Below are 26673 nucleotides of genomic sequence, written 5' to 3'. Positions count from 1 at the left end.
TATGGCTGTCTGTGGCACAGGTCGCTGTGATGGGTGCCCTGCTCCCACCTGAGCCCAGAGCCCTGCAGGGCTGTCAGGGGTGAGCACCAGGGCCTGGGCTTGGGGGCCAAAGAGCTCAGTGCCGTTGGAGGCAGTGTGTGCCTCATGGGTGAGGAGCTCGAGGCCCTGGTTGGAATGACAGGCCGCCAGCACAGGCCCTGATTCCCGTGGTCTCAGAGCCCAGCGTCTTCTGCAGGCAGAACCTGCCTGGTTCGAGAGTCGGCTTTGTGTCTTCTTTGTGCCCCATTCTACGTGAACTTGGAGATTCTGGATTTCTTGGTTTCTGTAAGCAATTTGGCAGGTGGTATCTGCACAAAGGTAGTGGTATTCTAGAAGCTCATCCCAGTGATGATGAAAGGCAGCGCTTGGGGCCCGGGAGGACGGTCGGGGTGTGCAGGCATCTGCCCCCCATGAGGTGAGGGCTGGTGGCACAGGGCAGGGATGGCCAGAGCCCTGTCTCCCACAAGCCCTATACCCGCCATCCCGCTCTATCACGCCCTGCGCCCGCGGCGCTCTGCCGTGTCTACACAGTTCCCGAAGGGCTGGAGCGCACTGAGGTGTGAACAAGCTAGGAACGCAGCGTTACCTTCTCTTGGGTGAAGATGGAGCCCCCACCAGCGTGAGCGGCCCCCTCTCGGTGGTTTTCCGTCTGAGTCTGGATTTCTGGACAAAAGCTCCTTGCTGCCTCCCTGAGCCGCCCCGCCCAGTTGAACTGTAGGGAACATCTGGCATTATTAGTTCTGTGTGGTGAGGACAGGTCTGTGCTTCTCTGGAGGGCAGCGGGCTGGCGGTGGGCTCCGCACAAATGCGGCCCCCAGGCGCGGACGGGAAGCCCACCCCTGCCCATCTGAGTGCAGGGCAGTACGTGCAGTCGGGACATGGGTCTGGGGCGCAGGGAGGCTCGGAGGAGTGCAAGTAGGGGTGCAGAGCAAGGATGCCTCGGGGGTCCCGGAGCTGGAAGGAGGCCGCTGCCTCCTTGGAGGTCCCCACACCCGAGAGGTGGGGCCCCTGAAAGCAAAGAACGCTGGGGGTTTACCGAATCATCAGTTAAAACAATCCCTGCGTGGAGGCCTTGCTGTTCTTCCTCCATGAGTTCCCAGTTTGTGGCTGCGTTTGAGTTGCGCTCCTGACTAGACAGACACAGGCCTGGCTTGGCCTCCGGGAGCAGGGGGCTGGGGGGATGGGCGCAGGCCCCGCTGCTGAGCCTGCACGGGGGCCATGGGGGGCAGGTCAGGGCCAAAGAGGCAGTGTCTCTGGGGACAGGCCTCCTGGAGGGGTCCTGGGTCACAGGACAGGTTGCTGGGCGCAGGGGAGGGCCGGGGTGGGGGCAGACGGCTGCCCGGCCTCTCCCCGCTGCTCACTCCGCAGCCTGCAGAGCATGGCCTCCCTGGCCTCCCTGTGCCCTTTCCTGCCTCCTCCCGGCCGCCGTCCTCCCTGCTGCGGCCCCCGTCCCCAGGTCCTGCTCAGTGTCACCTTCGGTGGCAGAGCAGAGGAGGTGGTGAGGGAGGTGACAGCCCCGAGGGCCCCAGAGTCTCCAGGGCTCCTGGGAGTGAAGTCCTACACGAGGTCTGCTCCCCACTCCCGTCCCTGCAGACTCTTCACTGAAGGGAAGGCCGGCTCCTCCCTCGGGGGCACTCTGTGGGAAGGCGGGAGAGGCCCCCATGGACGGCGGGCCCTGCGGGACCCTGGGAACCACTGGTGGATCTTCGGCCAAGGATTCGTCCCACTCCGGACGGGACTCGGAGCCGGGCTCCAGGAAGGTTGACCTCCCGTGTGTGGGAAGAGCTCTCTCTGCCCAGAGCTGGGGTTGGAGGTGGGCGGGCCTGGGCCGCGCTCCTGTGTGGTCCAGACACACCCCTGCCCTGCAGCCTCTGTGCCCAGAGCCCCTGCCTAAGGGCCTGAGAGCCCCCGCGATAACCCCTTTTCAAAATGAGAGGGAAACCAAAACAAACAACGGGCCGTGGGGAGGCCTTTGGCCACCAACCCTGAGAAAATGTGTGGTGTTCCTTCGATAATATCGCTTTCCTTGGGTTTTGATTGTCCTTCCTTTGGGCGGGTCTGAGTCCTGCCAAGTTCAGAGTTTACAGCCTCAGCTACTTTAGGAAAACAGGACTCATAAAAGCCTTTATAAGCTTTCCTCTGAGTGATATGTCTGTGTGGGCTCGAAGGTCTGGAAACTTCAGAAGTGAGGGGGTTTTACCCTAAACCATAGAAGCCAAAGACTCGCCTCACATCTGGGCTCCGGCCACAACAGGGAAGCTTCCTCCTGGACCCAGCTGCGGCTCATGTGGAAAATCTGGTTTCAGACATCGTGGACGTGGCCTCCCAGGGAATCGCAGAAGGGCCCTCAGACGCCGCCGCTCAAGTGCTTTCCAGAGTGGGTGCCTCACCGGGCCGGCGAGGAGCAAGAGAAAGCTGAACCTTGGAAAGCTGGCTGTGTTTTCAGTTCTCCAAGTAGCATTCTCTACTGTAGACGTTTAAACTGCAGGTAAACAAAGGGAAGAGCGAGCCATGGCTACCCCCGGCCCTGACGACCACAGCGGCCACGGGAGCGCGCCCCATCTTGCCCGCGAGAACCACGCTCTGCTTACTACTACATAAAACTGTAGGCAACACTCATAACGGGGTCCCCTGACTCACGGGCACTTGTCTGCCGCCATCCCCCAGGGCCGTCCCGCGGCGCAGCCTAGACATCACGTCATCGTACCTACACATGCAGTGTGTGTCTTCCAAACTGGGGGCTCGTTTTGAGAATCGTGGCAGTTAGCCATCGGTCCGTCCGCCCCCCGGGGGCTGGATTTCCGCAGTTTCCCCCGTGGTGTCACTTGGGGTGCTCTTCTGTCCTCTGGGTATTCCCTGTTTTGATTCGCTTTGTTTTCTCAAGTTGGTTTTGAATCTGGGCATTTGCCAGAATTCTGGCCTCATGTTTCGGCAAAATGGTGAGTGCGCCTCCCTTGGGAGGCAGACATCTGGTGTCTGTCTCGGGTGTCAGTGGCCACTGCTGAGACGGTTTAAATCCGAGTCCTGCCCTGGCCCCGTTAGCCACGGGTCCCCCGGAGCGCTGTCTGGAGTGGCCGCTGCTCTGTGGGGCTGAGGTGAGGTCTGGAGGCGATTTGCGAGCCCCGGGCGGTGTCCACAACAGTTGTCATCAAGATCACGTTGGTTTCGGGCTCCAGTGTAGACGGTCGCCCACACCTCAGCATTTCTCCCAGCGGTTGCGCCCCCGGGCTTGCTGGGTCCCCTGCACAGAAATGCTGGAGGGAATCACAGACACCATGTGGCGTCCAGCTTTGTCCATGGGGTGGTCACCGAGCTCCTGTTAGGGGGTCGGCGCTGGTGTGAAGCAAGAGGGTGTTTTGTACGGCGCAGGTGTGTGGCGGAGCCTGCGGGCCTCTGCGCGAGGCACGAAGCAGGTGGCCAGCAGCGGCAGGTGGGAAGGGCCTCGTGGGGGACGTGTCACGGCCGCTCCAGAGGCCGCGACCGTGGCCAGGTTGATGGGGGCAGAACTCAGGCTGTTCTCTGACTTTGGATCACAGCATGTAGGTGTTGAGATGCCGTGAACTAAGCATTTAAAAAAATCCTTTCACACTTTTCCTATGAGGAGGGAACACAGGTTCAGTAGAAGTTGAAAGGCTTTTCTCGTGGGAAACGGGCGGTGGTGGCAGCTCTGAGAGCAGGGTGATTCAGACTGCGACTGCGGGGCCCCTTCTTCCCCACAGGAGGCCGCGCCCACGCACAGAGAGGCCCTGGGCAGACTGTGACCCGCTTCCCTTGTGCTGTCACACGAGGCGCCCCAGCACACAGGGCAGTGTCGGCTGGGTCCTTGGCGCAGGGCAGAGCGGGAGCCGGGCCTGTCTCCGTCCCGCAGGGCCCAGGACTCCCGGCGGGGGGCGGGGGGAGCGGCTGGGGGTGATGCCGTTGTACTGGGGTGCACACAACAAGCACTCAGCATGACTCAGGGGTGGTAGGTGGGGGCCCACATGTGACCGTAGCTCACTGGCCTCTTCTGGGGGTGATGGTAATAGTAACTGGCACAGGATTTGGACTTCTGTTTCGCAAGCACAAGGATGAGGATTTTTAAAATTAATTAATTTACTTATTCTATTATTTTTTGAGGGGGAGGGGCAAAGGCAGAGGGAGAGAGAGAGAATCTCAAGGATACTCCACACTGAGTTCAGAGCCAGACTTGGGGCTCGATCTCACGACCCTGAGATTTCTTGAGCCACCTAGGTGCCGCAGGAATGAGCATTAAAAAAAAAACAACTTTGTTTTGCAAGAATTCCAGATTCATGGAAAGTTGCAGAGAGATCTCCTTCAGCCACCATCCCTGACCCTGTTAGCCACCGTCAGCACCTGGGCCCTGGCAGGCTCTAGGGGAGAACTAGGTATTGGGGTGCCTGGGGTCTCTGCTCAGCACCTCATTAACCGTCCACACTGCTGAGCAACAAGTTGACGTCATCATCGTCGTCATGTTACAAGCAAGAAACTCCTGCAGGAATTCAAGAAAACCATGTAATTTGCAGGGGGCTCCTCAGGGTCTCTCCTGGGAGGGTTTCCGTGGACATGCATCTTCGTGGCTGCAGACCTCCCAGAGCCCCCTCTGCACCAGGCCAGGTGGCTGGACCTGGACCCTCTGTCTTTGGGGACAAAATGCTTTTGGGCTCCTCAAATTAAAAGCAGCTTGGGCCCACTCTATAGTCCTCCACGGGAGTGTTGTTCCTGTGCTGTGTTGTATGAATTTGTATTTCACATGAAGTTCACAGGACCACGTCCCAGCACTTGTGAAATCATTACATTTAAAACGCGGGTGCTGAACAGGCCAGGAGGGGCGAATCTGTCTGCCCTAATGGACGACACTAAGGACACTGACAGTCAGCTAGAGCAGAAGCAGGCTGTCTGCGGCTCGGGGGCCGGGCCTGGAGGCTGGGGGCTGGGGGGTCCACGTGGTCTGTGGTAAAAGGTGGATATGGAGCGCTGTGGAGATTTTCACAGGTGGTTTAGAAGCACTACTGATACTTAACGGATCATTTTGCTCTCGGTGTCAGTGTTTGTGAAACTGTGGCGTCAGCGAGGTCTTCCGTGGGAAGCGCTGGCAAGGATCAGCGCCTGTCGGGCCTGTGCCCGCGAGGTCACCAGGGGCTCCCCTGAGCGTCTCTGGGCGCCATCTGGACATGTGTCAGGAGCCTCAAGCGTGTGCCCTCTTGGACGGAGGCTGTGAATCTAAGGAAACGACCAGGAAGGCAGCCCCCACCTCACCCGGGACCTTCACCTTCCTGGAGCGGACAGCACCGACTATCCAAGTTCAGCAGTGGGCGCGAATCAATGAGGACCAAACAGGATGCGGTGATCCAACCATTTTTTAAAAATTTCCTGACATGCTGAAAACATCTTTAATTTTAAAAAAGCCAGCGTATCCAAATACATATATATCTCATTTCTTACAATATATCCCTTTTCCTGTGAGAATGCTCACAGGCACACACCCACGTGTGGAGATGGATGCTTCTGTGTGTGCAAGCGAGCGCGTGCACGTGGATGACTGCAGTTTCTGGTCCACGGCCCGTGTTTCCCTGATTGCATTGAGAGGGTGGCTTTGTAAAGAATCACATCAACTCACAGGTGGGTTTAAAGTACGAAATCATCGGTTGTGTTCAGCAGGAAGCCCAGGCGTGGGGGCTGAGGCCAGGCCACAGCGTCTGCTGTGGGGACTGTGGGCCAAGGCCGTGGGGCCTCCACACCTCTCCAGGCTCGGACCTCGCCTCCGAGCCAGGGACTGTTTGCAGCTGTGTGGAGCCGCCAAATTCATGCGGAAGAATTTCAACCCAAAACAGTCCTTGTAATTGTGTGTTGCCGCACTTTGGAATCTGCACTGACTTCAAGCTGCACGCACACTGCGCGCAGACTCTGCCAATGATCCAAGAGCACGTTAGTGACGTGAATTTCTTCCTCTGTCATGGTCAAGTGCATGTGCCTTTCACCTGAACTTTGGGGAACTGTGTCCTTCTGTTCTTTCTCTCATTTTACTTTTCTGGGAGGCGGGTGGACCTGAGCTTCCGTGTCTTTCTCTGTCCGCAGCGTTACACAGTCTTTGCAGAGATGGACCGTGTGTGTGAGATCACACGGAACAGAGCCGGGGCCTGGGGTGCTCTGAGGGGCCGCGCTGTCAGGCATCCCTGCGCCTGGGTTCTGTCTGGGGCGAGTGACTGCGGTGCCGTGGCCCCCTCCTGAGGAGTGCTCCCAGAGGCCCTTTTCCTTCGTCGGGGAAATGGGACAATTACAGCAAGCCTGTGTGCTGTGGCAGGGCGGTGTGGCTCCTGTGGGCTCTTCCCACAGGAGCTGGTCTCTGCCACACACCATTCCTTTCCCCTTGCCAGCGCCAGAACGATAAACCAGCTCACAGAAGTGACATCACACAAGCTCGTCCTGTGTCGTGTGTTGTGCACAGACCGCGGGACTGAGGGGGGGCTGGGGTCGCTGCAAACCGCCATGCAGAAGGGGCCAGCCATGCCCAGACTGTTAAGTCCTGCACACGGCCGGTCAGTGGGGCGGGGGCATTAGAACTGGCCTTCCCGGTTCTTAGGTCAGGGTCTTACCTCAGTGATTTTGGAAAGATCTTCAGTTAGTTCTGGAACCTATCTTATGAGGGAGGGTAAATTAATGTTGGTCCATCACAAAAGAAGGAATATATTTTAAGGTGGGTGGGAGAGGTTTCCCTCTTATTCCAGAACGTTGTCCCGAAGACCTGACAGGCTGAAGCGGATTGTCATAGTCTCGTGGCCGTTGGTTTTACTCTGTCCTCACGGAAGGGGACATTAACCCGAAGATGCTAAGGGATGCAGTTCTCAGGCTGATGCCAGTGTGGCGAGTGGGTGCCACGGTCAGAGGGGTCGCTTGGCGTGCGTGCGTGACGCCCTGTGTGTTCCCTTTCAGCCCGTCCCTCCCCGCCCTGGACTGGCAGCTGCCATCGCGCTCGGGACCCTACGAGCTGAGGATCGAGGTGCAGCCCAAGCCCCACCACAGAGCCCACTATGAGACGGAGGGGAGCCGGGGGGCCGTGAAGGCGTCGGCCGGAGGACACCCCAGCGTGCAGGTACCGGGGTCTATTCCCCTCGGGCACGCATCCGTGCCCAGAGGTGGGAGCTGGGGCTTGTTCGGCCACTGCGCAATAGCCGGCTCTGCTTCTCCCGTTTTCTCTTAAAAAACTCCCCTGCAGAGTGCTTGAGCTCTGCAGCGTCTGCACACACAGTCCCGTGTTTCTCCTCGACGCGCACGGTGGCTGCAGTGAGGGGGCCCCATAGCTTTTCCTTCCACAGCTCAAAGTCAGCCGCCATCATTGACCCTGAGCTTTGTGTGAAAATGGGAACCCTCTCAGGCGAGTCCCAGAGACTGCGGGGAGCAGTCCGCGCACTGGGCCGTGGTCAGGAGGCCCGCGTCCCCCAGTGGGGCCGTGGCCTGTGACTCGCGGGGGTGGCTGAGGCCTTGCTGTTGCCTCATCCTGCCAGACACCGCCTCTCCCCTCGTCTTCCTCGGGCAGGCACACTTGATTCAGACAGGATGGGAAAGCAGGGAAAGGACCCTGAGGGTCTGCCTCAGTTTCCTGGTGGCGCCAGCGGGCAGTGTGGGTGGTGGGCTGTCTTCTGCGCCTCTTGGGAGACGTGAACCTGGGGGTTTTTCCTTTTTTAACGTGTTCTGGAATAGCACATTTAGAAGAAAATAAATATAACCTTGAAACGAAGATGTTTTATTTTTGAGGAGAGAAGTGTGGTCAGAACTGAGGAGAGCAGCCTACAGGCTTCATGGTGCTTGCTCTCCAGAGCCTACGCCCGCCTCCTCCCCTCCTCTGCTCGGCCCGGGGTGGCCGTCAGCTGCCCTGCTAGACACACAGACTCTCTGGCCCACACAGACCACGGAGCCCGGAGCCCCTGGGTGGGCCCGAGGGCTGGTTCCATCAGCTTCCCAGCGTGGCGTCTGTCCCTTTCCGTGCTTTGGGGTTCCTCAGGCAGGACACAGGAGGGATAGGAACTGCCAGGGTGCCAGGGAGCTCAGGGTTCCCAGGGGAGAGACGCCACACGCCGTCAGGGCCAGGCTGGGGTCTCCCGCTCACGTGTTGGGGTGACTCTGGGTGCTGGTCTCCCACCCCAAACACTTGGAGGGGAATAAGTTTCACTTGGCTTTTGAGTTGGAACGTTTGTCATTGGTGGCCTCGGGGCACCTCGGTCGCTGTGATGCAGGCGTCACCCTTCACCCCCGGGAGGACGTGTGGGCGTGGAGGTTGGCTGCTGCATGGGCGCCAGTGGACTTTTGTCAGATGTTACCCGACAAGCGTTGACCCCCCTGCCCAGCCCATTGGCGGGACTCGGGTGGCCGTGTGTGGATGGGTCGCTCTCCTGCCCAGAGCTCCAGGCGGTGGATGGGGCACATGTCTCCCCCCATGGGCCCCAACTCCGTCATTGGGGGATGAGGCCGGTCAGAAGGGTGCTCAGCAGGGCGCCCATGTTTTTATTTTATGCCATTTAGAAAAATAGAAATCCTGTCAGGGACGGCGCCCCAGAGAGAGAGGCTGTCCGCCCAGGCGACGGCAGCATGGCGTTGGTGGGACGGTGCGGGCAGTGTTGTGGCCGCGTGCCTGCCGCCAGTTAGTGCCTACGTGCGTGGCTGCGCGACTCGACAGCATGTGGCAGCCTGCTAGACGTTTTCGGCCCCCGCCTTCCCAGCGGGTGAAGGTCCAGCTACGCTGCATCAGCCGGGCTCTGTAACTAGAGACACTTAACTCGCTTTCCCGCTGCTACCGCGTGGGACTAGATGCCCTGCCACAGACGGAAGAGGGTGTTTCAAGGCCGAGGAAATAAAGCAGCTCCGGGAGAAGAGGGAATCGGGCAGCAGAAGAATAATGGCCAATTGGCCCCATTTCTCAAAATTATAGCAGCAAGGGGCACAGGTCCTGCCAAGGGGGCGGGGGCGCCTATAAACATTAATACCTTTTGTGTTGAAATGCAAAGCACAGGGCTCATTGGGGACCACCTCTCGGCTCCAGCAATTGAGGGCTCCTGGAGGATGACAGAAGGCAGCCCTGGCACCTGCCTTTGTCATTCACCCCTCACCAGGACCCCCACCCCCAGGGCCTCAGGGTGTGTTCATCTACCTGTGTAGACGTTACAGAGAGAATTGAGACGTTTTGGAGAAATTAGCAAAACTTGAAACAGTATTTAAAATATCTTACAGATTATTTCAGACGAAGTGAGGGCAAATGCAAGAGGCTGGTTGTGGGTTTAAACGGGATGAACACCACCCCCCCCCCCCAGCCTTACAAGTGAAATGCAAAACGTAAATGGTGCTCAACAGAAAATGTCAGGTGTTGTCAGCACTTCTCATGGGTGAGAAATTAGTAATTTAGCATTTTCTGGTAGATCTGTGGCAGAGTGAATTTATTTCTATGCAAGTGTGAGGTAAGCAGTTACAAAGAGGGGGTTTTGGGGGTTTGTTTTCTTTTTCAGTTGGCGGGCCACAAGTTGGATAAAAATAGAAATTGCGCACTGTTTTAAAACAAATGAAAATAGAAAAGTCTTTCAGTTGCCGCGAAAGCACGCTAACCACAAGGGTTTATTCTGTGCTGAGTTTTTAGCAGATCCTCTGACACGGGGCTCCAGCACCACGCCCGCTCCTCTCTCTGCAGAGGCCAGGCCACGCCGCGGGCAGTTCCTGGGGCAGCCATGCACCCCATGAGCTGTGCTGTGGCCGGTGGGTCTGCGGGACATGGGCTCTGGCCCGGGACAGACTATTAGCGCTCAGACGAAAGCGGTCACGTGCACCAAGGGCCCCAGGGAGCCTGATAAAAACCCGCTGACCCCACCGCACCTGCCACTGTTCACCAGACTTTCAATTCCAGGTGTCTCCATCAAATCAAAGTCATTTTCTGCAGAATGAAAGTGCCCCAGCCCGGCCCCAGAAGGAGGACCTGCTCCCTTTCTGGAGTGTCAGTGACCGCAGGAAGGAGCTACCCGGCACGCCAGCCCCCCTGCTCTGCATCTGGGACGTGCGGTGACACGTGGGGCGTTCTTCTCAGGCTCAGTCAGAGCAGGACTGGAGGGTGGGAAGGGCCTTCTGCGTCGTTCTGGTCTCTCCCTCCTTTCCACGTGCAGCCTGCCCCACGTTGCAGGACCCAGCGTAGGACCCCGTGGCCTGTGTTCTGTTTCTCCTGAGCTCCCGCGTTCATACCGCCAGTCGTGAAGGACGATGGCCGCCGGTGCTTCTGGGCCCTCCCAGGCCACCCACCCTCTGCCCCGCTTGTCATCCCAAGCCCGGGAGGTCAGTCTGCGACCCTCAGAGGGGCCGGCACCTCTGTGTGCATGGGAGCAAGGCCTCCCGGGTTCTCAGAGGCCTGGTCCCTGGGTCCTGGGTGAGGTGGGAGGCCATCGTCTGCCTTTGGTCTGGGGAGGGCCTGCCGTGGGATTCACCTTAACAGGGGGTGCAGGAAGGCTGGTCTTCCTCCAGGGTTGCTGCTGATAAACCAGAACCTCATGACTGAGGGGTCTTCTCACGGGGGCTAACTGGTTTGCCAAAGGCCCTCGGTCTGCTGGTTCCGGTTTCCCGGTTTGTTTCTCCACGGCCCCCGGCGCCCGCCCTCACCGCCCTCTGCGTGGTGCCTGGTGTCCCAGAGTCCACAGGGCAGGGTCCCCTGTTCCCACCTGCCCTCCCAGGGGCCCACGGAGTGACCTGGGAGACATCACTGACCTCTGACCCAGGGGTCAAAGAATGAAGCTCTGTTTACTGAGTTACCAAAATAACTGCTCGATAGCATCTAGCCCACCACACAGGAGGCTGGGTCTGTGTGAATAATTAATAGGTCACTGAAACAGGAAACCCAGGGAAAGTCTCGAGAAGTTGGAAACAGCATTTCAGGTCTGTAATTTGTACTGTCAGTTCAGCTCCCCGGTCAGTGTCGAGGGGCCAGCGAAGCCTCTTCTGGCGATGAAGGAATTGGCTCTGGAGCCTCTGAGGGACGTGGGGACCACCCTGGCGCAGGCAGCAGGGGTCCCAGCCTCGGGTATGGGCGTGGCAGCAGGGGGTCCTGGTCTTGGGCGCAGGTGTGCGCCGCGGGGGTCCCGGCGTCTGGCCCAGGTAGGGCGGTGTGCCCTGGGGTGCCGGTGTCTCCCTAGGGCCTGGCTTCTAGGCTTACCTGGGCCCCCACAGAGCATGGCGGGTACTCGCTGCCACGTAAGTCCTCTGGGGGCGGAAACCCTGAGATGGACACACCAGGAAAGTTGGCAGAGACTCGTTGCTGCCGTGATGACTCATCATTTTACGCAGCACCCCGGCCCCCGTGCAGACGGTTCGAACATTCCCTGGAAACCGTTCTGGGTGTTCGAACATGTGCATCTGCACTCACAGCACGTTCCCTTTCACCCAGAGGTCCGTCCTGTTGTTTCTTGTGTGAGTTGTCGTGGGGGGTGGTACCTCCTGCTCTCAGGACAGGGTGTTAACCCGAAAAGCCAGGGTTTTCACAAAAGGCAGACAGATGGATGTCCCCGGAGTAAGTTATTACTTGACAGCAAACTTCTGTAGGACCAGCTGGGGGCCATCTGGCCGGCTGCCTTTCTCCCTGCCCCCCTCACACCCGCGGGTCTACAACTGGTGCACCTGCCCAGCACTCCCTGACGAGCGAGGGCTTGTCCCCCTGCAGCAAAGCCGGAGAGGCTCCCTGGGGCTGTCGAGAGAGACGCTCCCCTGCGCGCACCACTGTAAAAAGTGGCGTTGAGTTGACCAGACTTCGTCCTCGTGAGGGAACCGTGGCATTGTGTTGCTGTCTCCGGACACGTGGCAGAGGCACATGAGCTCAGGCGGGTTCCTAACAGTGATTTTTAAACACCTTTGTGCGTTCCGTTGTTCAGCAAAGATGGCGGAGGTGTGGTTTTGGTTTTCCTTAGAGCCCCAGACACTCCCTTGGGAATGAAGTCCGTGGGTTGCGTAACAATGGAAGCTGCCAGAAATCCTCTTGATTCAAGACTTTGGCTTCCTTGTTCCAGGCCACAGAGATTTTAGAATAAAGTTGTTCTAGGCTCAGAAACTCTGCCGATCGCCTGTAATTGCGCCTGGTCTTCTAATTATTGCAGACGGGTTCCTGAAACATCCTTTGAGGGACTGTTCTCCATGTAGAGACAGGTGTCTCTGTGCTCACTGCAGCTGAGCTTCCAAACGTCAGGTCAGGTGCACATGGGATGGGAGTGTCAGGCAGTTTAACTGGAGACAATGGTGAAAAGTAACCATCCTTAATAAAAATGTCAAAATAGAGAAAACCACACCCCCCGCTGTCCCTCCCCATGGGGGCTGAGGCACAGGTGCTCTGTGCCCACAGGGCTGGGCCTGGTGGGCATTCTCTGCTCCATGTGCTCCGAGGTTGGGCCTCCTTCCCGCCGGCTGGCCCTCAGCGCTGTGCCCGGCAGAGCCTGGTCTTCAGCCCGTGAGCCGAGCTCTCCCCGAAGAGGAAATGCTGGGTGTTGTCCCCTTGGGGCCCCGCCGAGCGCAGGCCAGTGTGGAGAGAGGTGCAGCCCCTACACAGCCTTGCCCTTGCAGACAGGAGCAGCTCCATGGGACCTGGGAGCCGGGATGGGCAGGGGACAGTGACCACCCGTCCAGTTGCTCGGGTTTTCATCCTTGGTCCTGCTGCCTTCTAACAGCTATCCTGTCTTTGAGGGAGAAGTCTCTGGACTGAAGGACGCTTCCTTCCTGAGCTGCTATTACGTAACTGTCCCCGAGTGTTGGCCGCCTGCTCTGGGCCGGTGGGCGCAGTCTCGCCACGCTGGGCTCCCCCCAGGCCCGTGTTCTCCTCCGAGAGAACACTGGGCTCTTGTCTGTGCCGGAGTGCTCTGCTCTGTGTCAGCACAGACACGCGGGGCCCAGCCGTGGGCCCAGATGCGCTGAGGCGGGACACACAGTTGCACCTTGACCGGCCACGCGGGTGGCCATTTCTTCTGCAGCGCTGGGTGCCAGGAGAAGGTGCTTGGCCGGGCCACAGGCTGATGTCCCATCATGTTGCCTGCATACCACCACCGTCGGCCTTTGTGCTGGGGCCCTGCCCCCACTGCCCCTTGGGTCACTGATGGCAAACACCAAGGCCAGGCATGGCTTCTGGAAGGTCCACCTCCAGCCACCGCTCTGTCCACATTTCCTCCTACTCCTCGTGTTGTATTAACTGTTAAACTTACCAGGTGTTGCCCTGCTAGGACTCACAGGGGCTGCCCTGAGGAAGAAGGAGATCCGGGAGCATGGCCTCAGTGCCTCTGACCGACCCCGAGTGTGGTTCCCCGGGCGGAGGGATGTCAGTGGAGGTAATGGACACAAGCTTTGTCCAACCAGGGCTGCGTGGTGGGTGCCCCCCACCCTGAAAGCCCACGTACTGTGGATGTCTGCATGGCGAGCGGGCGGGAGGCTTTGGGCATTGGGCCAGTGACTCTGTAGGGGCGCCACCCCGTGGAACCGGGCGTTCCCGTGTGTCTAGGTCTCCAGGGGGCGGGTCCCGTGAGCTTCTCAGAGCCCCTGGATGTGCCCCTGCGGGAGCCCTGCGCCTCAGCAGAGGCCACACCTGCCACGTGGATGGGGCTTCTTTGAAGACAGATGGTTCTAGAAGTTTGCTGTTCCTCCCCTGCGGCCAGGCTCCCAGGCTTGCTCTGGGTTCTGGAATCTCCAAAGGTGTGTTTGCTGCTGTAGTTTAATGTTTCCTAATGGTTTCTGAGGCTCTTAGGCACTCGTTTCTAGATCATTTTTTTCCCTCAGCAGAAAGTCGGGGCTTCTCAGCATGTTTTTAATTAGAAATGCTAAATGTAGTGTTTCCGTGCAAAACATTCTTTGATCCAAAGCTAATGCAATTTCTTTTCTCTGGATGCTTCCACGTGTGTCTGTGGGAACCCCATCCCGTCGTCCCAGCGCCCCATGGACCAGCTCCGCGGGTGACATCTTTGGGTCTCCTGCGCCCGGTCACGTCCAGCTCCAAAGCGGACACATCTGAAGTACGAGCTGTCCTGTCTGCAGTGTCAGCCTGCAGGAGTCGGGGCTGGGTGGCCGCTGGGGTGGTCCTGGGTGCCTGGCTCCCACTGCGGGACGAGACACCTGTGTGCTGTGAGCTAGCGGGCGGCAGGTCCGAGTGTGCTGCCAGCAGGGAGCTGCCACGGCCACAGCCACAGTGGTGCACCTAAGTTTCCGTTCCCCTCCCTCTGGCCTCTGCCTGTCCGCCCTCAGCTCCAGCGGGAGCCAGCCTATAGACAGTCTCTGCTCTGCTCACTGTGCACACGCCATGCCCTATGGCCAGATGCTCACGTGAAAATCCCTGTGGTGCTTCTACGGCATGGCCGCTCCAGCCGCAGGGGGACTCACCCACTTCCCTGCGCTCAGAGGGCTGGTCACACACTGGACAGGAACCTCTTGGCGGGAAAGCTCAAGGTGACGTGCTGGAGAGTGGAAACAAGCCTCGGACCAGAACCTTCTCTCTCGGTGTCCGGATCTGTCACTGATTCACGGACACGGGCCAGTTGAGTGGCCGAGGTTGCAGAGTGAGGAGAGCTCATGCGCTGACTGCACTCTGGTACCTTCGTCTGATCCCTGAGCGTGAGCCCTTCTCGCTTGTCGTCTTGCTCTCCCCTTGTCAGCAGGGGCAGGTCCAAGGTCTTGGTGGTGAAGGGGACGAGCCAGGCGGTGAGTGGTGGGCTCTCCTGCTCCCGCGAGCAGTGTGCACCTGGCACCCTGACCCCCTGGGAACATGAAATTCCATGTCCTGGGCAGTGGCAGCTTCACTTTGCCAGATCGGAGAAGGCAGATCTGGCTCTTAGAGCCCCAGGGGTCATGCGTTTTGGTAACTTCGCAGGCAGGGGGTCTGTAAGGCTAAGTCGTGGACAAGGATGGGGTCTCCGTTCCTCTCAGTCAAGACCAGGAACCTGGTTAGCTATGGCCTCACGACCGCAGAGCTGCCGCACGCTGCTTGCCTTTTCCTCTCAAAACCCGAGGACCTTCCTCCTGGAGACCATGTCCCAATCCCGGGATGTGGGGGGCAGCCGGGAGACGCGTGACTCCAGCCCCACCTGGAGCCTCCCTGACGCGGCACGTCCACCAGTGAGAGCCAACAGGTGCGTCAGACACCACCTTTCCTGAGTCTGTGCGTCCGACGAGCATCCCCGAGCGCCGGAGAGGGACGGGCGCAGCAGAGGGATGGTTGGGCTCTGAGCCTCTTGGTCGCCTCCGTTTCATCCATGTTTTGTTTGAGATGTGCATCTCCCGTCGAGTGAAATAAAATACAGGGACTTTTTGAGTGAACAGCTGATTATTAAAGTCCTTAAAAACTTCCAGATCCGTTCTTAACTGTAACTGTCCCGTTAGTGAAATGAGTCTAAGCCCAAGAGGCAGACCGCCGTCCCTGTGCCACTTGTGGGCGGTGGCCAGTGGTCCTGAGGGGGCACAGTCTCTGGGCATCTGTGCTTCCCAAATACACAACAGACTCATTAACCACGGCTCTCGCTTATTTTTTATTTTTTACTGTTTCAGAAAGATAGAAAAATTCTATATGCCACAATGCAGGAAACTCTAGAAAGGAGCTCGTTTTCCTGAAAGGAAGCAGCATGCAGCCCCTTAGAGCCCTTTTGTTGTCGTCTGTGATAAAGTGCAGTTTAAACCCGTCGCTAGAAAGAGCTGTGCGCCGCGTAAATCTGGTGTTATCTGAGAATGAGGCTGGGGTAGGACCTTCATCAGATCATTCATTCCCGGGAGGAATTCTCAGATTTTAAGTGATACCGTTAAACTTAGTGTTGCTGCTGATTGTAGCGCACACTCATGCACACGCATGCATGCTCACGTGCTCACACGCACACGTACAGGCATGCACGCTCACGTGCTCACACGCACACGCACAGGCATGCACACTCACGTGCACACGCACACTACACGTACACACGTGTGCACGCACACGTACAGGCATCATGCACATGCACACACGTACACATACAGGCATGCACACACTCGTGCTCACATGCACACACGCACATGTACAGGCATCATGCGTGCACGTGCACACACGCACGTGTACAGGCATCATGCACACGTGCGCACACCCACACGTACAGGCATTCACACATGTGCTCACATGCACACGTACAGGCGTGCACACGTGCACACACACGTACAGGCGTGCACACACGTGCGTGCACACACAGGCATCACACACACGTACACATACAGGTATGCACACATGTGCATAGCATGTACGCACACACGTACAGGCATCATGCACATACGTGCATGTATGCACACGCACACGTATAGGCATCATACACATGCACACACATACAGGCATCAAGCACACACTCATATGCACACACATGCACACGCACAGGCATCATGCACACACACGTGCACACATGCACACACACATGCATGCAAGTGTGCATGTATGTGAGCTGTGTACTTTGTGCACACCTGTGTGTGGAGGGAGTGATTTCACTCTCCTGGCTCTCCTACCGTGGCATAGGGTATAGAGCATCCATCTGTGGGTTCTCGATCTCCAGGTTTCATGGATCCCTTTTGAAGGGTACACCTGGGCACCCAGAGAAGGTGCTGGGAAGGGCTCATGGATTTTAGAGTCCGGAGCCGTAAAGGGCTCCATCTGTGGGCCTGTGAGCTGCTTTCCCCACTGTGGACACTCAGCCTTTGCTCCACATGTCTGGTCTTCGCAGAGTGTGGCCATGAGGACAGTGTGCTTCACCTTCTGTGACACCATCGGTGTCTCCATCCCTACTCCCCCACGTAGGGGTCTGCTGACCACACCCCAAACCAGATCTCACAGCCAGGCCCCGCTGGGACAGACCCCTGGACCCGGCCTAAGAGAGGAGACGGAGACGGACCGAGACCAAAGCCATGGATGCCATGGGGCCCGGGGCAGCTGGGCCTGCCGCTGCAGTCTGTCGGGGGGCTGTGAACTCAGAACAGACTCAGGCCCTGTGCTGAGGCCCCCCCACTTCTTTTGTTGAGCAGGAGGCCATCCTTTGTCCTCCAATGGCACAGCCGCCGTTGTGGGGACTGTTTGAGTTGCCCATCGCTGCCGTCTGATGTTCTGGTGAGAGCGACACCTCCCCATCCTGTCTCCCTCAGAAGTGAGCCAGGACCCACTCTGTGACTCTCGGTCGTTCGGACCTAGCTGCAGCCAGCTGAGGGGCCGGCACCTGCCTCATGGGGATTCTCGTCTTCGAGAGAAGGGAGGGGCCCAGGTGTGGGACAGATGGCCTGCTGGTCACATCTGGCCAGGACTTGGCTGGCTGCCTGCAGACAGGACCGGTCTGAGTGGGTTAGCTGCACAAATGGACCCACGTGTACACATAAGGCATGCACACACCCACATGTCACAGGTGACAGGCTCTGCAGACATTCCTGGCTCGGAGAAGCCGGGGCTCGTGGGGACGACACGCTGTGTCCCCACTCAGGGCCACATGAGAGTGGCGGCTCCTGGAACCCAGCGGAGCTGGGGCGGCACACGGTCCTCACAAGACTGAATCTTCCTCCACTTTTCCTGAGTTGACAGCATGATACTGATGTTCACATCAAACAACAAGCCTGTGCTACCTGCTCTTCTGTCTCGGAACTTTTTTATAGGAAAGACGTCACATCTTAAGTTCCATGGTTCAAAAATGGGTGAATTTTCTGCCACAGAAATGTCACCTCAATGAAGCTGTTGAAAATGACTTGGCTACAGATCTCTGCTCTGCAGACGCCATCGGGATTTCCTGCAGGTGTTTTGGGGGCGAGGCCTGCAGCTGGTGACCATGGCCTCGATGGGACTGTCTCCGTGGCCTGCTTGGTTCTCCCAGTGCCCGCCAGGCCAGGAGCCCCTGCCTGACCGCGGGCCACGTGCCAGCGTCCCCCTGTACCCACATCCAGTGAGATGCACTTACATCCACACACACACTTCATCCATATCTGCACTCACAGGCTCACGTTTGTGCACGTGCACACGGGTGTACACGTATGCCCACACGCCTGCATGCAAAACGCGACCAGCCTCTTGAGGTCAGTCCTAAGTGTCTTTATCTGGTGGCGTCATCCTGAAGCAGGGGGCCCCCTGCACACTCACTTCTCAGCAGGTGGAGCTCATACCCCCAGGGAAGGCTCTGCTCTCACTGTTTTTAGCAGGTGCCTGGGGGCGTGGCCCGCGAAGCCCCGATCATGCGTGTGTTCTCAGATGGATCAGCATTCTCCTCCAACCACCGGCGCCGCATTTTCACGTTCTTGGCTTTCTCGTTTTCCGCTCCCCTTAACGAGGTCTCTGGGGCAGCAGGTCAGTGTCTTTGCGACACGTTGTACGTCTCTGCACCACGGTGTCGTAGGCACGAGTTGGCGTGACAGCTGATCCGCGGGCCCTCCCCACGTGGACACCGGCCCCGAAGCCGCCACTGTGGTGCTGTCCCCTCCCACATCAGACCCTGCAACTTTCCTTCTCGTCTGGGAGGGAAGGCGTGTGGATGCAGGAAACCCTTCTGGGGGCGGGACCCTCGTGGGCGCGGGCGCAGCTTTCCTGCTTCTGTGAGGATTCAGGACCTGCTGTGGCAACCGCACTCATGCTACATGGGGTTGCAATCCCCGTTCGCCACAGGTTTGGGGTCAAAAGGGAATCCTGTTGTTGAGCTGGGCTTCTCTCCCTTTGTGGTTCGTTTAGGCCTCGTGGGAAGATGCGAATTTCACACGGGGGTGAAACATGCCATTTCCCTTTGAACGGATGGCTCTGCCCGAGCCGACCCAAACGACCAACCGAGCAGTGGGCAGTGTCCCTCGGCTGGCCGTGTCCCCACAGCCCTGTAGCACGTGTGCAGTGGCAGTGCTCGAAAGGACTTGCCCCAGTTGTCACTCACCTGTCACTGCCCTGTCAGTGCTGAGGTGAGCACAGGAGCTAAAAACAAACATTTTTACTTGTGGAAAACTTAGCAGCTCTTACACCTTGAAAACAGAATAATACATTTTGTTTCGTTTAGTTGCAGCAAGGAGAGGTCATTGTTATGACAGGTAATTTTATAAATATTGTTTTGACAGACACTGAACGTGCCAGAGGCAGCAAGCCCATGCAGGGGAACATGCGAAGTATTCAAACGACTTTCCTGAAAATGAACTTCATGTTTTAAATAATAGATGTTTCTCTCCCAGGATAAACCTTAAATATTCCCATTTTCACTGAAATGACATGTTTTTAAAAGGATGGATTTCTACCCACAGTCCGCTGTGTTCCACATGCTCTCAGGGAGGCGCCACAGTGCGGTCCCGGGGGACGTGGAGACTGTCATTTCCAAATCATGTGACTGCAGTGGGGCCACTCCTCACACTGTGGAACACGCCTTAGCCACATGAGAAACCGTTTTGGCTAAAGACTCATTTACATCTTATTGTGTTAAATGTCACAGAATGAAGCCACAAGTGGCAAAAATTGTCCCTCAATCAGGTTCTGATTTTACTTTTATGTTTCCTGTTATAAAAATGTAGATTTGAGTCCGTCACAGCATAAAGGTTTGTAACTCATTAAATTGACAAAGGACTGAAGCACCCTCCCCAGCAAGGACACGGGAAGTCGAGCTGGCCGGACAAGCTGGTCTTGACTGCAACCCTGACCCAACGCCGTTCATGTGGGCATACTCGTGTGTTCACATGGGAAGGAAACGTTTCAGCTGGGAAAGGAGAGGCATTTCGTTTCTGTAGGATTAAAGCAACATCACCAAGAACCACATCGAAACGGGTGTTGTGTGCAGGCTCTCTTTTTTGGCCTCAGTGAGGTCCTCGTGTGCACGGGGTCATGGGACAGCGAGTGCACGCGCAGGGCTGAGAGGAGCCGTCCTGTGTCCTCACCATACGTGCCGACCACACGACTGCGGCCTCTTCCGGCCCTCCGCGGAGACTCAGGCCCGTGTCAGCTGCTCAGCCCGTATGCACACACCTGTAAGACACGTGTGTAGTCTCTGTGCATCAGGCACCTGTGGATCTGGATGAAAGTACAGTTGTTTCAATATGAAAAAGCCACTTTGACGATGACCACATCCACAGATGCGTGGGACCCTGTCTCTGGCAGAAAACGATGAAAACAGCATGCCCAATGCACGTGTTTCTCTCCCAACTTCCCGACCAAGCACAGCACTCTGCAGTGTGTCTGGAAAACCCTGATGTGAGTGTGTGTGTGTGCACGTGCCCATGGGGTCTGAGTGTGTGAGTGTGCAAGCGGTGTGCGTGTTGTGTGTTTGAATGTGTGTGAGTGCACAGGTGTGTGCGTGGGTGCGTGTGGGGTCTGAGTGTGCATGTGGTGTGCGTGTTGTGTGTGAGTGCACAGGTGCATGCTGCGTGGACGTGGGTAGGACACTTGGGAACACTTCTTGCTCCCCGTCCATGCATACCCTCCTGCACTGAGCACCTGTCTCCGGAAGGTTCCCCAGGTGATGGTCAGAGTCTCACTTAACTGAGACGTGGGGCACACGGGACACCCGGCCCTCAGCCTCACCCAGTGGCCTCACTCAGGAGCGCCCGGTTCTTATCTGCCCTGGGAGATGGCAGGCTGGGCCTGGCATTCATGTTGCACACACATTCATGTGCGCAAATCTGTCTCCTGAACAGTCTCATTGTGTGGATCCTCTTCTGGGAACTCAAAACTTGTAAGTGATTTATTTTCTAATTAAGTCAAAACAGTAAGTAAATGAGGCTGGTATCAGCGTGGTTTTGATTAATGGCTCGCTGCTGATTTGAACTACACTTGGGGCAGCAGGTGGTTGCTCCTCTGGGTTAATGGATTCTAGGGTTGGATCTCCATTCTTAATCGCCAATATGACATTGGAAACATTTGTGTTGAAGCTTCTAAGTCGGGTTGAGGACGAAGGCAGTCACGGATCTGGAACAGATGTTGTGATGCACTGCGGCTGCTGATGGGGAAACAGAAGCTGGCTCTCACAAACCTCCAAGCAGCACAGCCTTGCCGTGTCTCCCTTCCCAAGCTGGGGCACCCCTAGGGAGGCTTGGGCTCTCACCCCACGTGGACAGTGATGTGCGTCCACGTGGCACGTGGACACTTGCATTCTCCAGGAAACGAAACATGCGCTGCCTGACGCTGGGGAAGAGCTTACCTCCTCACCTCCTCACCTCCTCACCTCCTCACGGGCGGCTGACGAGCGGGCGCCTTTCAGGTTCCAGTGGCGTCTCGCCGGCCATCTCCTGGTTTCTCGGAAGAGGCAGTGACAGCGACGGTGAGTGGTGGGCCGGCCACATCACAGCGGAAGCTGCGGCTGTGCCTGCCAAGCCTGCGGAGACCAGCCCCACTGCCCGCGCCGGTGTCCCACGTCGGGGCCGCTGTTCCTGCTCCTGGAGTTTGTTCTCAAATCGGGACATTGACACGCGTTTACAAACCTCGCTGGAATTGCTGCGAGGCTGAGGAACGTGGTACAGAGCGTGAGGATTGGTGCTGAACGCCCCCTCCACGGTCCTCCTGCCTGTGGAGAAATCCCCGTCTGCGTTCACGCCGGAGTCTGTCTCTCCCTGTGACACCCCGTTGGCGGTCTTCGCCTCAAGTCCCCTCCCGGCTGCCCCGCTCCCAGGGACGCCCTCTGTCGTTCCCGCTGGTGTTTGCCTCCATGCTTGGCCCCCTGAGGGCACGGTGGCCACCTGTCCCCGTTGCCCAGGCCAGCGCCACCAGGCAGGACCTTGTGAGCCTGCACCTGCCTCCTCGGGGTGGGTGAGGCGACCTCAGGGTGTCCTCCTCACGGCCGGCATGGAGGCAGAGCCTGGGTGTCTGCGTGGGCGCCCTCACGCCTCCGGCCCCCCTGCGTGCGCCTCGCCTGCCGGCACCGCAGCAGGGTGCTGGGTGTTCACCGGGCGTCCGGCTCTCACGACGGCCCTGTGGGTGGGATGGTGAGGGTGTGTGTCCACACTGCAGGCCGCCCTTCCATAGGTTCTCGGAGAGCCCCAGCTGCCGGCCGGCCGCACAAACATGGGCGGACGACCCTGGCCTCTGTGCTTATTCCCAGCACTGGTAGTGTTCCCATACGCCTGTCACCACGGCGTTGGACTGTGGCGTTAGAGCGATTACCTGTTGTCAAGGGAAGCAAAAGCACGAAAATGAAAAGCAGGAGACGTGGAACAGCTTGGGGGTGCCAGGCCCTTTCTAGGCTCCAGGCTCCGCTCTGGGGGCGCAAGCTGCCAGGCACGGGGCCGCGTTTAGCCGTCACCTGCCCCTGGAGGGGACAGGCCCTGAGCCAGGAGAAAGGGGCCCACCGTGTTTATGGCTGTTTGTCTGCAACTGTCCTCTTTGCTGATAGGACGGTTGTGAGTGAGAAAGGGGACCCTGCCCTGCCCGGTGCACATCTGAATTTATTAGGGCAAGAGTTTCTGCAAATGGCTTGGCGCTGCCCTAGGTTCCTGGGGGTGCGAGCCACACACGGTCCTTACAGCAGACACTTGCCAGGCGGAGAGCAGACCGCGCCATCACAAGCTGCTGGCAGAGGGAGGAGGTGGGCTGGAGGAGAGGCTTGGTGGGGAGGCAGGGCCCTCCCAGCTGCTGCTGCTGCAGGAGGAGTTGAGGACAGCCACATGTGGCCACATCCACGTCCCGGGTGCTGCTCATAGTGGTGCTGCAGCACGTGTGCGAGATGCGTGCATGCAGCACACGGTGTGGGGGTACACGGTGCGTGTGTTTGAACGGAGGTGACAGGAGTGCTCACAGCTGACACGTGACCATGAGTAGATCATAGAGACGCAGCCGGGGGCTGGGCTATGGGGGTTACTTAGCACCTAGCACTTGCGCGATGTCCTTGTGAATTAGTCTCTGCTTATAAATATTTCTGAGCCGTGGGCATGTAGGGTGCTTAGTGGGGTATTCTTGTTCTCTTGCCAGCTACACGGCTACTTGGAGAATGAGCCACTCACACTACAGCTGTTCATCGGGACGGCCGACGACCGCCTGCTGAGACCCCACGCCTTCTACCAGGTCCACCGGATCACAGGCAAGACCGTCTCCACCACCAGTCACGAAGCCATCCTCTCCAACACCAAAGTGTTGGAAATCCCACTGCTGCCAGAGAACAACATGCGAGCCATGTAAGCTGTGCACCCGCCTGGGGCGGTCGGGGGGTGGGTGCCGGGCCGTGGGGCTGCGCGTGCGTGGCTGGGGTGCTGGGGGGTGCGTGGCTGGGGCAGTTGGGGCAGGTGCTGGGCGGTGTGGCCTGCATGCCCATATCTCTGCCCTGGGCTCAGCACCCACGTAAACCATAGATCCGGAGGCTGATGGGTTTTTGTAGGGCTTCTGCCGCTGTGCACGTGGTACTTGAATAGTTCGGTCCCCATGGCCAGTCCCCGCTCATGCTTGCATTCACCTCCTGAACACGACACCCGTTTATTTCTGAGTTCGGTGGTGACCAGATGCAAAAACTGGAAACGGAAGGAGCACAGTCTGCGTGGACCCAGTTCTCCCTGGGTTGTTCTGTCGTCCCTGACGCGAGTGGCTCTGACGTGCGTCTGGACTGCCCTCGTGGCTCCGTGGAAGCTGTCTCTAAGCTGATGCTGGACCTCCTCGTGTGCAAAGGGGCCCATGTTCACAGCCTCCCCGCTGCCTCCTCCCCTGCTCCCTCCCACTGTTGGGCGCCCCACACTCCAGTCCCAGGGTGTGAAGAGCGGGGGCCCGTGGCCGGAGCGGGGCACCCTGTGTCGTGCGTCAGGGACTGAAAGACAGGTGTGGACTCTTGTTCCTTGTTCCGGGTAGTGTGGACTGTGCTGGGATTCTGAAGCTTCGAAACTCGGACATCGAGCTGCGGAAAGGGGAGACGGACATCGGGAGGAAGAACACCAGGGTGAGGCTTGTCTTCCGGGTCCACGTCCCACAGCCCAACGGCCGGACGTTGTCCCTGCAAGTGGCCTCCAACCCCATCGAGTGCTGTGAGTATCGGAGCTGCTGCCGCGTCCCATGCTCTGTTTTGTGGCCCCTTTCCTGTCTTTATTGTTCATGGAGACTCGTGGACTGGACTCACGTGGGCATCACTCTCGCATCCCTTGCCTGTCGCGACGACTCCTGAGGGGCCCACTGTGCTGGGTTCGGGTTCGCAGGTTGTGCATGCGGCGGGCCCACCCGCTCCCGGCACCCGCGGGGAAAAGAGGGCAGTTTGTCCGAAACCCGAGCTGCTTGCACTCGCCACGTGTGAGCTAATCCCCTGCGTATCAGAAACCCGAGCAGCGGGATTTTGGCGTCTGGTCCGTGGGGTCCAGCGAATCTAAGTTTGTCGGCCCGCGTCGGCCTCTCGCCTTCCCTGCCAGCCCCTGGTTTTCACTTCCCTTGCGGCAGGCATGATTCAGGTGCGTCCAGCCTTGGGCCGGAGCACCCTGCTCCTTTGGGGGCCCCTCTTCCTTCCCTCTCGGGGTGTGGCTGCCACAGGACACTCAACCTGCCCCCGCAGCTCACCTGCCCACCTGTCTCGGTGGGAGGGTCTGGGTTTGGTTCCCTCATCTCTGACCTGACTGACCCACCTCAGTACCCAGATTCCTTCCCTGCAGTGTGTCCTGTGGCCCCCCACGTGGAGCCCCACAGGCACCTGTCCCCACACCTCAGCACAGCCCAGGGGACCCGCCACAGGCCACTGCACGTGTCTGAAGCGTGGCCTCCTCCCTGCAGACCCGCTGGCTGGCTGAGAGCCGCGGGTGCGCACCTGGCCGCAGAAGCTCCTGCCCGTGAACGTTGGTGGCCTCACCGCACCCTGTCCTCCCCAGATGACCTGACCTCCCTGCACTCCGTGCCTTGTCCCAGCCCCTCGGGTCCTGCGGCTCCTGGCTCTGACAGGACCGAGAGCCCCGAGACCCCACCCCCGGTTTACATGGGGCCCGCGCCCCTGCAGCGCCTGGGCCGAGGTCTCGCTGTGGCTCCCAGTTTCGAGCCCGTGCTCCCTTCACCGTCCACACGGGTGCTCCTCTCCTAGAGCGGTGCGTCAGTGTGTCTGGTCTGCGCAGAGGCCGAGGGTCCCCCTGGGGCGGCATATTCACTCCACGGAGGCCCACGCACAGACCCACACGTGCACACATCCCCGCGTCTTGATTTTCCCGTGGGCACAAGTCAGATGTGCGCCTGCCCTGGTCGTCTTTGCGTGATGACGCGAACCTGCCATGCAGCTGGTGCATCTCATGCTGGAGGCTGTCCGTGTAGGCGCCATGCCCCCCCACCAGACCCCGAGGCGGCACCGGGAAGTGCCCGTTCCTGACAGACTGGCCGACCCCGGGCCCCCCCTCAGGATGGTGGCGTGAGGTGGGGCCGGGGCACATGCTCACTCTCCTGTTCTGACCCCATGCAGCCCAGCGGTCGGCCCAGGAGCTGCCCCTCGTGGAGAAGCAGAGCGCAGCCAGCTGCCCTGTCCTCGGTGGGAAGAAGATGGTCCTGTCTGGCCACAACTTTCTGCAAGACTCCAAGGTCATTTTCGTGGAGAAAGCACCAGGTACTTTCCTTGCAAACAGACCGTGGAGCGTGTCCCGCTTTGGGCGCTGGTGGGGATTGGTTCCTGGAGGCGGAGTGAGGCCGCTCGGTGGGGCTCTGCGTGCTGGAGAGCGGGAGCAGCTCACGTAGCTCTGGCCTGTCGGAGGCCTGCCTCCGCTCGCTGCCCGTGGCCCCTTGCCCGGACTGGATGGACGTCTGCTGCTTGGCTCTGAGCAGCCCCTGCTCCTGGGCACCGCGGGGCCGTCTCGGGAAGCACTGTTCTGCTCTGTGTAGGAGGGCTTCTCGCCGCTCCGAGCCACGGCCTCTTGGCAGCGGGCATGTGGACGCAGAGCAGCCGTAGTAGACGGTGGGACCTGCATTTGGACCGGAGGCCCCTCCACACCCCTTGGCATCCTTCTGGCCCCTGTTCTGGGTGCCGCCCCGGGATGCAGAGGCGGGTGCTGCTCTTCTCCGTGTGACCGGTGCCTCCCAGCATTGTGTGTGTGTGTCAACTACTCTGCCTGTATAGATGCGTTGGCAGGTGTAGACCTGTGTGTGTGTGTGTGTGTGTGTGTGTGTGTCTGTGTGTGTGTGCAGTGGTGGAGCTACACGTGCAAGGTGAACAGTCTCTTCTTTCTGACGTTTGGTGATAAGCCCCTGGGTGTGCTTCTGCCCCGGGACGCCCGACCCACCTGGGGAGAGGCCACTGGGCACTCGCACAAATAACACACAAGGGCGGGCGAGAGCGTGTGCAGGGCTCGCCTCTCTCTGCAGCTTTGATTCAGGAGCCAGGTCCCTGCCGAGCGTGCCCCGTGGGCATGAGGCCCTGCCCCCGACGGGGTGGCTCCTCCCCGTTTCCAAGGGGACCGATGCAGGACCCACGCTGACCACTGGAAACCACGGTGGGGTTCAGCCTCCACGACGGGGTCCTGGTTTTGTGCCAAGAGCAGGAAGCTTAAGTGCCTCCATCAAAATGGGCTTGAAAGTCCTCCGTGTTCTGCGTGGTCTGCCTGTGTAATCATGCACATAATTGGGAAACATGTTGTGAATTATGGAGAAAACCGACTAAGCATAATGATCAGGAGAATTTGCGTTACTGGAACATTCTTCTTTAGAGGAGGCTAATTTTGAAATGATTTAACTTTTTGAGCTTTAAATGTGTAAATAAATGTGTGGGGGGAGGGTCACCATACATG

General features: G+C 58.6%; 1 protein-coding gene across 2 annotated transcripts in view; it reads left to right on the top strand.

The window, feature by feature from the left end:
- NFATC1 (nuclear factor of activated T cells 1) overlaps window positions 1-26673 on the top strand; it is a 106599-nt gene that overhangs the window by 20412 nt on the left and 59514 nt on the right. For both annotated transcript variants that reach the window (XM_028095633.2, XM_088019639.1), the window contains exons 3-6: window positions 6970-7129; window positions 22922-23124; window positions 23786-23958; window positions 25359-25499. In XM_028095633.2, coding sequence (XP_027951434.1) covers window positions 6970-7129; window positions 22922-23124; window positions 23786-23958; window positions 25359-25499 — 677 coding nt within the window. The remainder of the gene's footprint in view (window positions 1-6969; window positions 7130-22921; window positions 23125-23785; window positions 23959-25358; window positions 25500-26673) is intronic.

The sequence above is a fragment of the Eumetopias jubatus genome, unplaced genomic scaffold (assembly GCF_037043125.1).
Source record: "Eumetopias jubatus isolate StellerSeaLion01/CBP00866 unplaced genomic scaffold, mEumJub1_p1.0 scaffold_16, whole genome shotgun sequence".
NCBI lineage: Eukaryota > Metazoa > Chordata > Mammalia > Carnivora > Otariidae > Eumetopias > Eumetopias jubatus.
The sequence above is the reverse complement of the archived record's forward strand: the minus strand, read 5'-3'. Positions and strand labels throughout refer to the sequence as shown.